Source organism: Halyomorpha halys, unplaced genomic scaffold (assembly GCF_000696795.3).
Source record: "Halyomorpha halys isolate HHAL.00 unplaced genomic scaffold, Hhal_1.1 Scaffold1226.1, whole genome shotgun sequence".
NCBI classification, from domain to species: domain Eukaryota; kingdom Metazoa; phylum Arthropoda; class Insecta; order Hemiptera; family Pentatomidae; genus Halyomorpha; species Halyomorpha halys.
In genome coordinates this window covers 209,170-228,867 of record NW_027115594.1, presented here as the reverse complement: position 1 = coordinate 228,867, position 19,698 = coordinate 209,170, and the positions used below count along the sequence as shown (strand labels likewise).

General features: G+C 32.1%; 1 protein-coding gene across 2 annotated transcripts in view; it reads right to left on the bottom strand.

The window, feature by feature from the left end:
* The window catches only part of dnt (tyrosine-protein kinase Dnt), a 230,689-nt gene that overhangs the window by 15,070 nt on the left and 195,921 nt on the right, over positions 1 to 19,698 (bottom strand). For both annotated transcript variants that reach the window (XM_014433581.2, XM_024361242.2), the window contains exon 2: positions 7,071 to 7,198. In XM_014433581.2, the coding sequence (XP_014289067.1) occupies positions 7,071 to 7,198 (128 nt within the window). The remainder of the gene's footprint in view (positions 1 to 7,070; positions 7,199 to 19,698) is intronic.

Below are 19,698 nucleotides of genomic sequence, written 5' to 3'. Positions count from 1 at the left end.
AGAGAGAGAGAGAGAGAGAGAGAGAGAGAGAGAGAGAGAGAGAGAGAGAGAGATGGTGTTAATTAAAGGAAACAAATGGGTTGGCTACCGAAAGCTCTGTCACTGTCATCTGGAACAGGAGACCTTCCTGCGTCTACAGCTTCTGTGACTACATTCACTTCCACTGTACCTACATTGTACGGTGTGAGGAAATATATACAGTATATAAGTATATGTGGAAGCGAGATAGCTCAGTGGTAAGGCACTTAATGATTTATTCTGTTACCGTAGCCGTGAGTCAACCTTGTGGGTTCGAGTTCTATGAAACCTATCACTTTTAGTCACAATTTTTTTTTAAGAAACTTTATTCCGTAGCGGCATCACGTAATGAAAACTCCACCTTCCCTCTCTGGTTAGAGCAGGTTGGTAACCTGTATGATAACAATTCCGTATGCCAGATTTGGCATGGTAGAGGATAAACAAAAAAAAATACCTTGTACAACCGTTGGTGGAGATACAGTACTTACTTGCAAAGTATCGAATAAAAGACCCTTCGTATTCTTATTCTTGAAGATGTTATGTCCTTATTCTTATAGTATAATATTCTACTACAGTGTTTGAGCAGCAACCCTCTATATGTGAGCAGCACCTCATAGAAAATAAACAGTCTCTTCCACAGAAATATGAAACTGAAAACATTTCGAAAAACCAAAAACCATTACAAGAGAGAAAGAGGCTTGAGGTATGGGGGATCTTAAGGTACGAAGCCGTTATGCAGATAGGACCAGGAGGCTTAACCAATTCAATCCACAGCATAAATAGAAATGAAATATGAATGAATCCACTTCATTAACACAAAATGGAAATACCACTCACCATAAACAGACAATGGGACATAAACTGTTAGCCAAGATGTCATGTCAGTGTATATATATATTTTTAGACAGGCCACCCACCAGTGGGCTCGGTCTGTGGGTAGGCGGCCGAATGAAACAGATAGCTTCGCTCCGAACCGTTATTATCCTTACACGCACACACACACAAATTGTAAAGTATTAAATTTCATGTCATTAGTGAGTATATTATATTTCGAATATAATTGTAAGAGACGGTCCGGATGGCAATCATAAAATGTGTAAAAAATTATAGGCAAAATATTCATAGCAATGTTTCGCTTCAATTTGCGGGGCTTCGTCAGAGATAAATTAGAACAAGATACAAATATTCTAAAGTATAATAAGTAAAAAATTATATAAATTTAGAAAATAGGAACAAAATAAAATATATGATAAATTTCCTTTATTATATTCATTTTTATTTACATTTGTATACTTTATGTCGTTCCTTTATTTTTTTTACACAAGTTACTATGGAAATTCTTATATTTTTATCAAATTGGTTCAGATATATCCTTGAAGAAGCCCTGCAAAGTGGAGTGAAACGTTGGGTAGTAATAAATATATTTTTCTATTTTTTGATCTTTTTAGACTACCACCCGGACCATTTTTTCCTACATTTAATTACATTTTTATGCCACAACAAACATTTTATTCTTAATATTTTTAATGAGGTGTAGATAGTTGACCGTAGATTAATGATTGGAGAAGTTTGTCGGGGGGTGCGGTCAGCAAAGAACAACATAAATAAACAAAACCATATTTATTTATTTTATGCCGACGTTTCAGCAGTTCCGAGCCTACCTTCTACGCCACAACCCCTGATGAAGACCTGAAACTCAGGTCGAAACGTCGGCATAAAATAAATAAATATGGCTTTGTTTATTTATGTTGTTTTTTGCTGACCGCACCCCCCGACAAACTTCTCCAATCTTAATATTTTTAATTTAGAACAGCCGTTTCCATGGCAATTGATCATTACATCGTCACAACTCGATAGCTTAAGATTAAACCGGAATATTTAAAAACTCTTAGAAGCGATGATAGAACAAGGTGAAGTTTTACTCCCTTAAAGAAACAAACTATATATGATTTTTCATTGCAGACAAATCATTGTTTTTCCAACGTTGAATTCGATCATATTTTTGGTCCGAATTTATAATGTTAGGCACTAATTCGATGTTAAATTTATTGTTCTTTATTTCTTTAACTAGAAAAGGTTAGGCTGGAAAGTATAGTTTTGAAGTTATAAACCAATAACTAAAAAAAAGTCCGATTTTTTTTTTCATCCAGTAACATAAGCAAAAGAAAACTAGTTATTTCTGGTTATTAAACTCAATGACTATTATACTCAAATTAAATATTATCGGAAATTAAACTCAAATAGTAATATTTTGTACTATTTTTGAGTTTATGAGGTGTAGATAGTTGACTGTATATTAATGATTGGAGAAGATAGTCGAGGGGTGCGGTCAGCAAAGAACAACATAAATAAACAAAACAATATTTATTTTATGCTGACGTTTCGACCTAAGTTTCAGGTCTTCATCAGGGCTATAGAACAAAAGGAATAACAACATTTAGAGAAACATAAAATTGAAAAGGAATAGTATACAAACAAATTAAACAAATTTGGAATTATACAAAATATTGAATTGAATCATAAATGACAAAAAATATATTGCAATTCCACGATTATCAATCATTTTTTTTTTTTTATTATTCAATTATCAGTTATCAATTTTTTATCATTTATGATTCAATTCAATATTTTGTATTATTCCAAATTTGTTTGTATACTATTCCTTTTCAATTTTATGTTTCTCTAAATTTTGTTGTTATCTCTTTTGTTCTATAGCCCTGATGAAGACCTGAAACTCAGGTCGTAACGTCGGCATAAAATAAATAAATATTGTTTCGTTTATTTATGTTGTTCTTTGCTGACCGCACCCCCGACAAACTTCTCCAATTATTTTTATTTAAGCTAACGTTTCTCCACACGTTAGCTCAAATAAAAATAGTAACAAAATATTACAATTTAAATTTAATTTGACCGCACCTATATTTCTATTTGCATTGCTAAGTTCCTTATTTGACAGCTAAATATTTAGTGTAGTATGTATTTACCTACATTGTCCTATTCACAGTGAGCCTGCATCCTGTTGATATATTCGGCGTATTTAATTTTTCAGGATGACATGACAGGCATTATCTTGTCTCGAGAAAAAGGTAAATGTGTAGAGATTTGAAGGCAAGCTGCCATTCTGAAAAAAATAGGATAATCTCGACCGGTAGTACAAATACAAACACAAACACTGGAGCGAATACAAGATTAGATAACAGTTATCAACGCTCTGTACAACACTGCCTCTGTAATCTAGGATGTATTAACCATGGGCTTATTTTAACGAAAGGACACCTCCGTGAATGTAAAAATAAAAACTCTTATTGTATCCGATCAATTTGAGAAAAATTAATCGCAATTACAATATTTGATAACATAAAAATTTTTTTAATAATATTAAAGCTGTTGTGTGTCAATTCAAAAATCCAATCATATATGTTTTAATTAATATAGATACAGGATTGACTTTTAATATTAGTTTTAAAACTAAATTATTTCAGACGTGTACCAACAGAAAGAAAACGCTATCCGCCATGATGGTTTCATATGTGACGTAGACATGAACAAACAACACTGATTTAGCGATTCATACTTTTTAGCTGTTTTTAAATTATTATTTATTTTGCTGTTAAAATAATTTTTATTATTTTTTTTGTTAAACAAACATGCAATACGGTTTTATGAGAGCAGTAAGTACAAATTTGCCTAGAATCGATGCTTCATACATTCATTTTATTTTTATTTTCCAAAACAAAACAAGTCATTTGAACTATGTTTTTGGTATGGAGTGATATCCTCTTTGACTAATAATATAAGTTTAACCAAATATTTGAGGGATTAATAAAATCTACGAAATGGTGGTTTTGAAATTCGTAGGTTTTTTGAGTAATCGCTGTTAGCATAAATAATAATTATTATTATTGAAATAAAACTATTATTGGCATGTAGGGACTCAAGGAAACCCGTGCACTAATATGAATCGAAAATTATACATCTCCTGAAACAATCAATAAAAAAAAATGCAGTAACATTTATACTGTAATTTATCGAAAGCAATTAATAACGGTTTCGGACCCTGTTGGTAAAGGTTATATTAAGGGGGCACGTGTGACGTCAAGCGGGCACATGTGACGTCAGGCGGGCACAGTCTTGAGAACCTCTGTACTAGATATTTTATTTACTGATATAATAAATAATTAATATGAGTATTAATTCAACTTATAATTACAATAATTGTACTTGAAAAACATAACAACTCTGTTTACTCAATAACTAATAAGCTAAATTTGATATTTTACTTCCTAAAACTTACATCATATCATTGTTAACTATTCTCGGCAACTTTTTTCTGAAAAATTAACTTTGGCATGCAGCAGCCAAATAGACTAGACGAGTTAATAAATCCTTACATTATAAAGTGGACAGATTCGATATTCTAAATAGCGGATAACTATTTTCTAATAATAGTATTACTAATTAAAAACGTAGTGCATTTGAAATTCAGATCCGAGGATATGTTTAACGAGGGAACCTGTTCGCCTTTCACCGCTCTGATATATCGGCGCAGATTATTATACAATTTAATGATAACCGTTCTAACAATCGATTCTGATCGATTTATTGCGAACGAGTTTCGATTAACAAGGTCGTTTGCATATCGATTTTATGTTTATAGCCTTCAACGGCTGGGCTTATTCTTACACCTCGTTAGAGGGATCATGTTTTTGATAACTTATAGCAGAAGTAATTAACAATGTATTTACAAAAAAAAATGATAGAAAGACAGAGACAATTGATTAAATAAACAGAAATTTATTGCTGGGTGGGGAACTGATTATAAGACTCAACATTCCTGAAAGAGGCAGCCAATTTGGCATTAGATACAACTGTACAGACAGTTCTATTCGTGAGAAGTAATATCTAGGTTCCATTTTCTTGTGGGAGAAGGGGTGCTCTCGCAACACGTAATGTCTATATGTTGAGGGTGAAGGTCGGGGAAATCAGGACTAACCAATATGTTCATGGACACCAAAATGAACCAAAAATGGTGTTTTCTCTTTTTGGATCTGTTTCAACAGTGCTTTCTTCACAAGTTAATACACTTGAAGGTTCGAAGCAACATGTAAAAGGACTTTATTGGGCAAGATTAATTAATTATGTCATAAAATGTCGAGGAAAAAGGTTAGAATAGGTCAAGTATTGACGTTGTCAGAGAAGCTTTAATGCAGAATTTGGACAAGATTTATCTTAATTATCCATTCAAGTTACATCTTTGTATATCTTTACTGACTGTAAAAATGAGCTTTGGTAATATTTGTCACATTACGTGAAATGTGAACTTTGCTTGATTTGATAATTATAATTAATTAATACTAGTGTGGCTCTACAATCCAGTGTCGAATCCTGGTCTCCTCCAGCAGCTTCCACCAACTGCCTCGGTGCCTTGCAGCCGCCATCCAACTCCGAAGCCACAGGATATTTGTTCCATAAGCAGCAACACCATAAGCCCATCGCAGCTTTCGTCTTCCTCCTCTCCTGGTACCATGGAGTGGCTCCATAAATAATTGTCTTGGTGGATCTTCACTGCCCATCCTAACGAAGTGTCCTGGCCATCTCAGTCTTCCAATTTTCATCACTCGAACTATATCAGGGTCCTTAAACATAGTGTACAGCTCCTGGTTTTTCCACCTTTTCCACTCTCATCCGATGAGAACACCACCATATAAACGTCTGAGGATTCTTCTTTTAAATTTATAATAATAATATCAATTTCTTAATAATAGTTTGAATTTGTCTCCTCGAAAAAACCGTGTTCATCACTTCACAAGAGGTTCGCGATCCACTTATGAATAGATTCGAAGTAAGGGAACCTTTTTTTCACTATTTTTTTTTGTTCAGTCAGGGCCCTGTTTCATTATGAAAGCTAATAGTATTAGTTCAAAATACAAGTATAGAAACAACGTGTTGATTATAATAATACATTTATTATATACAGGGTGGACTATTAGTGATATTACAGGAGTTAAAAAGTACAAGTCACTTTAATTGTATTAAGTTAAATCAACAAGACTAATAGTATTAGTTTGTACTTTATTATGAAACAGGGCCCAGGTGGACAAAATGAACATGTCAGTCCGAGGGTATATTACCATGGCGAGCGACAACGAGTATTATCGGTGGCGGATATGAGAAACAACAATTTTATTATAATTTGTATGTTTACTTGCTTGTGTTGCGGTTTTATAAATTTATCTTAGTTAATAGTTATAATTATTTATATTTAACATATTTCTACAAAGCTTTTTATTAAGAAAAATGAAAAAACAATTTAACTAGCCTCCGAGGAAGAAGACGCTATTAAGTGTTTCCAAGTGTAAACTCCGATCTCGTATGCTGAATGTGAAACTGAGTAATATCAAAAATAAATCTTAGGATTTTATAATATAATATACCCTATTCTATATATATTTTGTTGTGTGCATATGTTTACTTTAAATTAAAATTATATGGTTTGGCAATAAACTCTTCAGTTAAGTAGTACTAAAAACACATAAAGTACCCGAGTATATATATCTGTACTGTACCTATATATCTGTAACTGCGAACCAGATGAATAACTCCAAATATTTTTCAGGTTATTAGAATTTGATTCTACATTACACTTTTTTTGAAAGAAGAAAATAAAAAAAAAATTCTTACTTTGTCCGGATAAATTTTATTTATTTGTCAAAAACAGACGAATTAGTCCTTTCTGTCCACAGTGTACAACATCAACTCCACTCGTATTCCAAGAGCTTGTTTAACTTAATAACCTGTCGGTTATTCTGACTAAAGTGCAGTATATAATTTATAGCACTAATACAATTTATTATAATATACCACAGTTTATTCTTTATTAAAACGAGAACTATCTGGATACTATCACTATTTTGAAGCTTCATTGAAGTTGGAAGTCACCTAAGAAATGCTGAATTAGGACACGGTCGTTCCTACTTATACCTTTTCTATTTGAATGGAGTTTACACTTCTATAGAAATCATTCTGACATAATTTATTTTAAAAGTACTTACAGGACGACTGGTAAGGCTCTGCCAGGTGAAATGGAGCTCCTTCATCGTCGCAGGTACCGGAACGATGAAGTTGAGTGCGTATTCGTTCAGGACTCCATTTCGGACGTAGTATAGTTCCGCCGACAAGCCTGCGAACATGAAGGAATATTTTAAAGAACATAAAAAATTATTAACAAACACATATAAGGCATTAATAGGCAACTACCAAAGTGAAATTTAGCAGTCATATATACGTAACGTATAATTACAACTATGACTTTCTTTCACCTCCTTGCACAACCGTTGGTTATATTGTTGTTAATTTACCTTAATACCTTGGATTTTAAGCTGCACTGAAATGGCTTGAAGGCTGTTTTGCGGCTTAAAGTCTTAAACGGTTCAAATCGATTAATTAGCATTGTTTAATTAGTCACCAACGCCCGATTATACCTGCTGTGAATTAATATAATTTTAGGTTATAATTTAATTTTTTTTTTAGAGTTTAAGCTCTTAATAGTTTCGTTTAACTTGGAAGGGACGTAGTTAAGGTGATGTTCAGATGGGTTTCATGCAGCTTCCAGAAACTTAATAATTTTTTTTCTATAAATTTTACAATAAATGTTACAAAATAATTTTAATTTTAAAACTAAGGGATAATTGTTATAAAAAAATTATAGTTAAAAAATTTTCTTCATAAAAATTATTAAATAAAAATTGTTTTTTAAAAAATATAGTTAAATTTTTATTTTTTAAAACAAATAAAAAATAAAAGTTGTTAGGTTAATTTTTTTTCTAAAATAGAAACTACTTGGTCACGAAATATTGCACCCCTAGCATTGGGTTGTAGCGGTACAGATTTTATTTATTTATTTTTATTTAAATATAAAAACTAAAAAAAAAAAAATTGGAATAAATAAATATAACCAAAAATAAATGGTTTAAAAAACTCATAAATAATTGTATATACATAATACAATATTAAACACAAAAAAATCAATCATTTAGCAGATTGGTCATCCGCCATCAGAGAGGTGCAGAGAACGGCAAAATTTCTGGGGTTCAGGTTCTCCAGGACAGCGGTTCCTACAATTGTCGGCACCCAAGGGACCCTTTTGGGGCTTAAAACATTACTGGGCACTCATGGCGAGTTAAAATGATATTTTTTTTTTTTTAAATTATTTATTTATTGTAATTTACAACTGTACAAAATAATACAATAGGTAAATATGTTGTATGTTTCATATACACTTGAAAATCTTGGGAAGGAACCACCCATTGGTGGTACTTCAAACATTAATTTAAACTAGAAGGTCCCGTGGCCATCTTCTTTTCAGACGTCTCGGAGGATTATCAGGGATTGTTAAGGATGAAAGATTAAGAATTAATGGGTTAGGATGGTTGAGGAGTTTGAAATAAAAGGACGCATATCTGTTTTGGGTCAAATCTGCAACGAATGGGATGTTAAGGTCTTTGTGAAACGCATTAAGGATTTTACGTAGGATTTTGGATTGTAACGATAGGATGCGGGAAGAATTTGAGGGTTTGGTGGAGCCCCAGAGCTCAATTCCGTATGTCCAAATTGGTCTGATTATTGTAGTGTATACTAATTTTTTGTAGTGAATGGGAAGTTTAGAGCGTTTGTCAAGTAAGTGTTGTAGCAATCGGAATCTACGAGCAGTTTCTTTAAAATATAAAATTATCCTTAAAGCTATTGAGCATATAGGAAAATCAGAAAAAACAGTACAAAGTAAATGCTGGAATGCAATGTATATTTAATATTAAACTGTTTATTTATTATTATTTTATAAAAAAAATATTTTCAGAGGTGTTCGCTTGCGGAAAACCTGACATGCTTGGGGCACCCACTGCTCTAGGACCCAATAAGAGCTGAGATTTTAATTATGTTCGACGTCAACATGCGGTTTCAACAAACTAAAAGAGGAAACATTTTGAATAACCCAGCTTTCAATTGACGTAACCTTGCCGCTGTTCAAAGACTCGACGATCCAACTTGTGCTGAATTTCACAGCCGGCTGAGCAAAGTGTTGCCGGCATAATAGAAATCCCGACGATTTTTTTCCTGAAGGCGCGATATGATTCCCGCCAAAAAGACCGCCTATTGGTTCCTCGCCATTGGGATCCTGTCTTTCATTTCCTCTCTTTTTTTATCCCCACCTTCTTATCTTCCGCGGCATTCTGCCAAACCGACAAAGGATGGTCCATAGAACATGAAAGATAACATTTAGATAATTTTTATACTTTGAATTGAACATTTTTCTCAATTGAATTTTCTCCTAAAGAGACCTAAAAGCCATTTATTTCTTGCGACAAAAATATACAAGAGATAAAAATACTCTTTAAAAAATTAAAAAAAAGAAAAATAAGTGAATTTGTTTACAGATTCAGTTTAAATACATCAAATTTTAATATAATTGAATTTTTTTAAAAATATTTATTAACTGTACATTATAATACATTTAGTAAATCTGATCTAAGTTAAATTGGAGTGTTACAGGCGTGTACATTGGTAGCACTCTAATGAAATTTTACATTAGCTGGTCTCGTGGCCATCTTCTTTTCAGCCACCTCAGAGGATTGTCAGGGATGGAAGAGGATGCAGGATTAGAAACTAGGGGGTTTGAGTGGTTAGAGAGTTTATAATGGAAGGAGTGATATCTGGTTCGGGCTAGATCGGTTACATAGGGAACATTAAGGTCTTTATATGATTTTATTAGTGACAAAGTAAGGAGCATTGAGGATTTTACGAAGGATTTTGGATTGTAAGGATTGAATACGAGAGGAATTCGAAGGTTTAGTGGAGCCCCAGAGCTCAACTCCATATGTCCAGATTGGCCTTAATAGTCATGTAGATCAGTCTTTTGTAATGAGTTGGAAGTTTAGACCGTTTGTCTAGTAAGTGCTGTAATAGTCGAAATCGACGTACAGTTTACTCTCTTTTCAGTCTTGTGTGAGGATTCCAGGTTAATCGTTTTTCCAAATGTAGTCCAAGGTAGCGGATACTATTTGAATATAGAATGAAAAGAAGCAAACAAAAAAAATATAAATATAATATAATATAAACAAAAACTAAAAATAGATACATAATAAATAATAACGACATAAATACAACATGAATCATTAAAATAAATATGATGAAATGTGATAACTTCAGTCTTTAACAGTTCTGAGCATAATCAGATCATTCAATTCCATAATTAAGCAAAAATCAGGATATTGTCCTCTTGAGTTTACACATTTCGCCGTTTTATAAAACCAGAACTCACAAGGTTTGATGATTGGTGTTTGAATCAGTATGATTTCCTAGGAGATTGATCTTGATCTTGAGATGAAGTAAGTAGCCTCTTTTATGTACTTTTTTAATTATTTTAAAATATTATTTATTTTGATTTAAAATCACTAACACGATTTTTAGGGCGAATATGAGACATAATCATGTTGCTAGTTGCCATGACAGTTTTCACATATATTGACCTCGCCTACAAATATGAGGTTTCAGCAGCCCAAGTTCATTTGTTATTTTTTTTATTATAAAAATGCACATGAGACGATAATAATACTAAACAGGTATGTAAGCCAGCAAGCTACTGAACATCAATATAAAATTTAAATCCTAATAGTCATAATGTCTATTACGGTGATAGCGGTATGTATATACATGTGTAACAAAATAGCATTTCAAATTCAGGATTTTTAAACTAAATACAAAGACATGGAGGCAATAAGCAACAACTACCCTAGGAAATAAAAAACTGCTGGAGCACATTATAGGTTATTATTTCCAAATTTTAATTTTTTTTTTAAATTATTGTGATTTATCTTTTTTGTTGTCTTATTAAGTTTATGTAATAATGATTCCGAAACATTTATGGTTCCAAAATATGCCTTGGTACGCAGGGACATCCACTTAGGTAACTAATGCTCTTATAGATAAATTCGGTTTATAGTGGATACTATCATATTTACTTTTTAGTTCTTAAATATTATCTTCGTAAGATTTTCACATTTTTCATTCCGGTTTAAGTATAGCTTCACTATTTTTCCGTTTTAAAAATAAAACCATGATAGAGAAAAAATATATTTATTGTAAAAGAAATATATATAAAATACGGTTATGTTTTGGACGTTGACACAAAAGGAAAGGGTAGGTGCCATTAATATCTGTTGGAGGGAGGTTGGCTGAAAGCCGGAAATCCCATTGCTCCCTCCCCTTGAGGTAGATTGGTCGCTATATTTCGGTGGCTGTGGCTGTGGGTCCCTCGGGCATGGACGATTGCTTTTACAGCTCCCTCTATAGCATCCAATGGGAATCTTTATCTCTGCCTTCTATGTACAATGTCTCTCCTGACCTAGAAACCTCTCACCCTCTTTCGGATCCACCTGTAGAGAGCTCTGTCCTCACCGTATTATTTATCACCTCTTAGATATTAAATTAAAAAATAAAAATAAATAATTATGATCCACGAGTTCAACTGGACCGTCGCCTAATCTGGAATTACCACATCAATATTCAACTAACCCGAACCTACGAAAGTTTAGCAATGACATATTCTCCCGTTAATAAAAAATCTAGGCTACGGCCAGATGCAACAATCCTCATCTATAAAACAATACAAACTGATGTATGACTGTAAAGTCTGTGGAGCGGTAACCTATACAAAACGAAAAAGATACATCCATGCGAAAACAAGGTGTTCCAAATCGCAAAGCCCCTAGGTTTAGATGCATAGATGAATTAAAATTTTAATATATAGGAAGATGGAAGATCAAAAAATGTTTTAAAAATTCCATTCCCAGTCATCATTAGTTAAAGTTGCAGTGGCTTATATATTATATATTATATAGGAAATCCAACCGAAGACTCAAGCCCAGGTTATTACAGAACATTCCGTTATGAACTTATTATTTTTTTTTATTAGTATAATTATTTTCTTTCATAAATCATACATTCATTATATAAGTTAGTTTGGTCATTTTATTATTTTTATAAATATTAGTTGTAGATTCAAAAACTATATTTATTGATAGATATTACAATCTACCAAATCGTTATGAGCAATAGTGATGACTGATCACATTCATACTAAAATATAATAGCATACATAAATACATAATACATACAAATAAATAGAATCTCTCTTAAAATATAAATAATCATATTTATATTAACTATTAAAATAAACATAATCAAACTATGTGCAACAAAGTTTTTTAAAAAGTAACATTTCATAAAAAAAATATGCTCTAAATAATCAATAGTGAATTTATTGTGGGAAACCTATATCTCAGGGACTATTTGACTCAAATTAAAGCTAGTTTAATGTGTTATAAAATAATTTATAAAGTTTATCATCTTAGGAGTAGCAGTTTCCATGGTATTTACTAAACAGCTCATATTTTAGCAAATTTACTCTACTTTGGACGATGTTCTATTATGTTTTTTATTGTCGATAGCTTCAAAAATATGGAGCTCCGAATAAAAAATTAATTTTTCTTATAATTTTGAAACAACTTTCATTTTCTATTCCCCGTAACTGTACTTGGCAGACTCACCAATTTTGACAAGTATATGTAATTTTCATAAGAGTAATAAAAAATTGGGGTGAAATAACTAATTTTTCTAACTAATTGAGAAAAAAAAAAAAAAAAAAAAGAAAATTATATTCGTCATTCGTACCTTGAGAAATCCTAAAATAAGATTTTTTTTAGCCTCAGAAAAATAAAAAAAATATTGTTTGAAATTTTTGCTTTTCACTCTAATCGAAAGCTATGTGACGCGCGCACAGCACGTATATAGTGTAATACACATTTTTCATGATTACTTTAAGCTCGTTTCGTTCATTTGGCAATCATTTCATTTTCATCCAAACGACCATTTGATTCATTTTATGTATTTTTACGTTTATTTACGTCCCTCTAGAAAATACATCAGCATGAGTAATTGAGTATTCATGAGATTGAAGCGTCTTTTATGGTAATCCTGTCGTAAAAGCAATGAAGCCTAAAGAGACGCTAAGCGATGTTTGTTCCCTACAACTGTTCAGCTACTGGGCACATTAAGGTCAAGGCGGCAAAAAGGGCTTTGGGAGGCGGGACTTGTAATTAATAATCCTCAAGGAGCAGCAATAAAAGTTCTCTAATGGGGATTTAGCAGGCTCTCCTTCCAGTTGTAAACTTTACGATCCTAGCAGTCTTCACTAGTAGTGAGTATTTTATTGCCACAATACGGCGGTCACGCATGCGCACACGCCACTTGTCTGCTATATAACTTCCACTTGTAACATTAACTATTACGAGTTTATAATGCCTTTTTTTTTTTTTAATTCGTTACCTTCAACACTTTTTCCATAGCAATTCTCTATTACTTAAATGCTAGCTTCAAAGCTGGTTGCACAATAAACTACTCCATTTAATTCAGTTAATTAAATTAATTTATCTCCACTTCCCTGAGAGAGTGAATTTGTTTCCTAGATCGACTTGAAATCTTAATTACTTTGGCAAACTTTGACGGACTTCAAATGCTTTGTTACCGTTTGAAAGGTAAACTTTCAGATGATACCAACGCATTTGCTAGATTTGATGGTAATAACGATTCACTCCAATTTATTTTAATATTCAAAACTATATTGTCTTCTGTAGATAACAGCAGACCACGAACGCTGTTAGTGGCAGATGTGAGAAACAAAGTATTGTAACTTTACTCATCATTTTTATACTTACTTGTTTTTTGGGCTATTTGTGATATGTCTCTTTTATATGTCCAGTTGCCATATTTTGCGTGTGCTTTTATAAATCAGATAATAAAAATTTGAGAAATGGCTGACATGACAGAGAGAAAGAAGATATCTCCTTCTAGCAGGCTGGATTTGGTTTTATCCAATATGACTAATTCTGTCTATTCCAGATAAAATCAACAAATATCAATTACCCAACAAAACGAACTTAAGGATTCTAACAAGGAAGAGTCTGAAAAGAAGATGACCCCCAAGCCTTCTATAGTAGAAATGTTATTAGAGTGCTACCAGTGGGTAGTTTCTCTAGATGTCTGTAGCATACCAATGTAATCTAACATCAGATTTACTTTATGTAAAAAAAAGTTGTAAATTTCAATAAATTAAAAAAAAAATAGACTTGTATAATTGCCATGATTATTTCTATTAGGTTTTTTAAATGTTATTCTCGTACGTTTACTTTAAAATATTGTGTTTTTGTTATATTAAAGAAAAAATCCATATTTTTTGATATTGCTCGGATAATTAATATTTGTAGATTATATGGAGGACGGACAAAATAGTCCATACTATCCAAATCAAATCTACCCTACATTATATACCAGACATTTGCGAAAAATCTGTACGTGATGGAAGAAAACGGAGTTCTTTTTCGGTACACCAAAAAACATGGAAATCAGCAAAATTTGTGTTGTTGACCTGTATAATTATTGAGATATTGATAATTAAAGTACTACCTATCCAGTTAGTTGCATTTGTACTAAATATATAAATCTTTATTCAATAAATAGAATATTTACCGTGAAGCATATAGAGGAATTGAAAAATATACAAACTAGGTACTACAAGCGACTACTGTGTTTGGAAGGAAACACCCCACACTTTATGGTAAGACTAGAAGTGCCATCCATTCCTGTGGGATGTCACGTTTTAAAGCAACTCTGTCGTGGCTAATAAAAATTCTTTAAGCGAGTTGTACTCGCCTCGTGAATCAATCTTATTTAAAGCTACTGCAGCTAGACAGTAACAACCATTTGAGTCAGCAATATAATTTGGTAACGCAGATAAGAAAAATATTGGAGAGTTTCGGGATGTTTGACCCGATACTACTTAATGATCCAGTAAGTATCAAAATAAGAATGGGGGAGATCCTGGATAGATACAGGAAATTTGTCAAGGATAACGACCTCCTGTTATTACGAGAATCGACCCCGTATAATAGGGTCTTCATTAAAACGGATGCATCTCAAAGCAACCTAAAAATCAGTTGTCCTAAAACTTACTTGAGAATAATTTTCCAACAACGACTTTCCAGTAATATGCAATTACTCTAAATGTCGGTCCACAAAAATATACTTTCGACTCACAGAAGCTTTGTCCAGCTTATGATGGAACAGCCCTGGAGGATTGTTTCCATTTTTTGACAAATTGCCCCGTGTATCATGAGAACCGAATCCGATACATGCCGGAGCTAAGGATTATTAACCAAAATGTCTGGTTGCTCAGGATGGGACCTTTAACTGTTTATTATATATGTAACGCAAAACCTTTTGCTTAGAGCTAGACACCTATCGTCCCATTAGGAGTTATAGTTTTTGTTTTGTTTTTTAATATTATCAAATATGAAATGACGTTTTTGCCTTACTGTTTTATTCTAAGGAATGCGGATAGCCCAGCTTGGGTATATGTTATTATTTGTTATTAGTTTATATGATCTGTAACTCATCATTTTTGTAAAATTACTACAATTGATTATCTATTTCATGTATTTCACAAGCTAAATCTATTTGTTCGGGGGTTGTCCCATAAACAAATAAATAAATAATAATTATTATTAAATAAAATATTTATATTCAAAACAATCGGTTCATTAAACTAAATATAACTATAACAGGGAAGGAAATCGACAATATTTATTATTGTAAAGAAAAGCAAATGTAACTGATCACAGCCTTAAAAATCTGACGTAATGACACTAACCGGTCAATTAAAAATAAATAAAGAAATAATGAAAGCTTAATCGGCTGCTAGAGTTATAATGGAGACTAAAAGAAACTTTTTGCTAACAGCTGCTAAAAGCCTCTCACGCTCTTCTGTATATACGTGATGCATTAAGATGGCTTTTAGTTCTTCTTTTATGTATCTGGAAAAAATGTCTGTTTCTGTTTTTAGTTCAGTAAATTAAAATCAAAAGTAAACAGCTTTACAGATTACAATTAAATACAATTAAAGTTTTAAGTCGGCTTTTAGTTCTTCTTTTATGTATCTGAAAAAAAAATGTCTGTTTCTGTTTTTAGTTCAGTAAATTAAAATTAAAAGTAAACAGCTTTACAGATTACAATTAAATAAAAGTTTTAAGTCGGAAATTAATTGAACCTCATTTAAAATTTTTTAAAAAATGAGAAATAACTTTTAATTAGCTTGTTGGTTACCAAATGGATAGGACGGTCTCTAACAATCCAATTAATCATATCACTACAGTTCAGGAGCCTGATATATAATATCCAATCCATATATATATGGAAATAATTTTAAAAATAAATTAAATCCTACGTAAAATCCTTGATGCTCCTTATTACGTCACAAATAAACTCATTCATAAAGACCTTAACATACCATTCGTTGCAGATTTGACCCAAAACAGATATGCGTCTTTTTATTCCAAACTCCTTAACCATCCTTACCCATTAATTCTTAATCTTTCATCCTTATCAATCCCTGATAATCCTCCGAGGCGTCTGAAAAGAAGATGGCCATGGGACATTCTAATTTAAATTAATGTTTGAAGTACCACCAATGGGTGGTTCCTTCCCAAGATTTTCAAGTGTATATGAAACATACTACATATTTACCTATTGTATTATTTTGTACAGTTGTAAATTACATTAAATAAATAATTAAAAAAAAAAAAAAATAAGTTTGCTAAATCCAAAAATGTACCCACTAGAGGAAACGCTATTATAATGAAAAAAGAAACATTAAATTATGCGTTGGATGATTACCGTAATAATTCGTTCAAGCATGTAAATTAACAATTTACAAATGAAATTTGGATAGATGCTCGTCGAAGGAAAAAAGTACTATTTTAAAGGTAATTTATAAATATAATAAATAACGTTAAAATGTTAATAATCACAAGAAATAAAAAAAGTTTTTCAATTGTAAAAATATTTTTAGATAAAAAAATTTAGGAAACTGCGCTAATGAAAAAGGAAAAAAGTAAGGTTTAAAAAAAAAAACATTAAAAAAATGTGTTGGATCAATGAGGCAGTGAATTGAAAGGGAACTATGAATTGGTAGGAGTCCAATTAGCGCTATCTGGAACCTGAGACCAATTTCTCTTTGAATACTAGGAGTGATTATTATCCGGAATAGATTGGGAAAGCGGGGTTAGCGACTAGTCTCACTTGTTAAGGAGTAGTTTATAATCGAAAGATCGCTATCGCGGGTCCAATGTTAAACAAATGGGGCATTAATGTCTTAGTAGATAATCTTATTTGAAGTAAATTTATGATTTGTTTCCACCCCAAAAATTAACCAAATCAAGTATTTTGGACTGATGCCAGAACTGTTTTTGTCATGGAATATAAATCATTTTAAATAAATTTCATAGATATAAGTAAAAATATTTTTATATTTATTTTATTAATGGTGTTAATACATCTTTGAAGTCGTGGCACTTGTGGCGCCCTAATACGCTTTGCGTGAATACTCCTGAGGGAATGGGAGTTGCATATACTACATGTCACATCTTATAGTCATTATCAGGAAAAACATCGTCATTTGTTGTTTTTCGATGATTACTGAACTTGATCCTCATCCAGTTCCACCCATCCTTGCAATTTACCTTTGATTGAAACGGCAGTGGTCAAGAAACCTATTGTAAAATAAAATCGACTCTTGGAGTTCTGGTAATGGCGCATGTAGTGTTTGCGGCTTTAGCGCACTTACTCAGCCTCCACTGGCTCAGTACTAGTGATGTGGTGAGAGGGCTGAGCTGGGATCTTGAAGAGCTTTGCTATATCCCTCATGTGTTGGTTATAGAGTGGACTTGGGGATCCTCAGGTGGAAACTGTTAATATAGTACATAATAATGTAAAAATTGAAGCTAGTATCAATGATATTAACATAATTGATACTAGCTTCAATTTTTACATTATTATGTACTATCGTAACTAGCCAACCAGAAATTTCCTGTCCGAGCAGTTACGATAGTACATAATAATGTAAATATGCTTATTTTATAGTTATATTAATTAAAAATTTTACCTATATCATTTTATCCCTATTGCCTCATGTAATATTGAGGTTTTATTTATTTTTATGTAATTTTTTTTCTTTAATCTATTTTTTTTTAAATTTTAGTATTAACGTGATCATTTATGATTATTGTCCAACGTTGTGGCAGATTGTAATACTAATCAATAAAGAAAATGATAAATAAAAAAAAAAAAATATTGAGCTTGAAATCATTATCTAAATATATGAGGAGAAGACAGTTCACGGTGCGGTCAGAGAATAACACAAATAAGATAAAAACCAATAAATAAGTTTTCATAAGTCATCTTCTCCTCATATACATAAATATATATAATGATGTTGATATTTGACCGTAGATTAATGATTGGAGAAGTTTGTCGGAGGGTGCGGTCAGCAAAGAACAACATAAATAAACAAAACCATATTTATTTATTTTATGCCGACGTTTTGACCTGAGTTTCAGGTCTTCATTAGGGGTTGTGGCGTAGAAAGTAGGCCTGCAACTGAAGTTAGTAGTTGAATCCTACCTTCTACGCCAAAACCCCTGATGAAGACCTGAAACTCAGGTCGAAACTTCGGCATAAAATAAATAAATATGGTTTTGTTTATTTACGTTTTTCTTTGCTGACCGCACCCTCCGACAAACTTCTCCAATAAATATATATAAGTCCACTACCAGCAAGTTAACATGATAATCTCTGTGGCGACATTACTATCACAACAAGCTTTTTCTGGTGCTTCAGAGACTTAGGCATTATTTATCAAATTTATATCATATCATATATCATACATAGCATACTATTCATTACAAGATTATTTCTATATTCACACATTTCTATAAAATTGTATAATTAAAAAATATATATATCAATTACAATTAACTATTGTATGTTAGTTAATATTTTTTTTGGTAATTCATCTTTAACTTCCTTACTATTTTTATTTATGTTTTATGTTAGTTTGTTTACATGGTGACACTGTTTATCTCTGTTTTATTTACATGCTCTTTCACTAGATTTACCTACACTATATCTCTTTGTATTAGCCCTTATAAGGACCTGCAAGGCGGGTAGATATGCAAATTGGTCATAAATAAAAAGTTGACTATTTTGAATTGGTTTTTCCTAACTGTCAACCCTGACTATCTTCTTCTAATTCACATATTCACATACGATCGTTAATCTATTTATAATACAATTTATTTAAGCGGGGGGTCTACTTTAAATCGTGAAGGAATCATCTAGAACTTACGTTGATTCAAAAATAGGAACAATCATTTTTCAATTACTTTTTTTTTTATATCCCAACATATAACAACCGCCATTCATATTTGTTGTTATGAAAAGCAATAAATCATAGCATGATTCATATAATCAATAAATATTTGTTGGACTTATATATCACACGGGATTTGCATATCAGCGATCGGATGATGAGAAGGAGAGATAGGACTCTGTAGTATCTCGGCGAAGGATATGATCCAGGAGTCTTGGTCTCGAGGAGGGGGGGGGGGAGATGCATATTCATCAAGGCCGAGTCGATTCCACTCGAGATTTATGGACGATCTGGTATCGATTATTTACCGTTACTGATCGCAACGATAAATATACAAGCCGAAGGGTGTCGAAGCGTAGTAATCG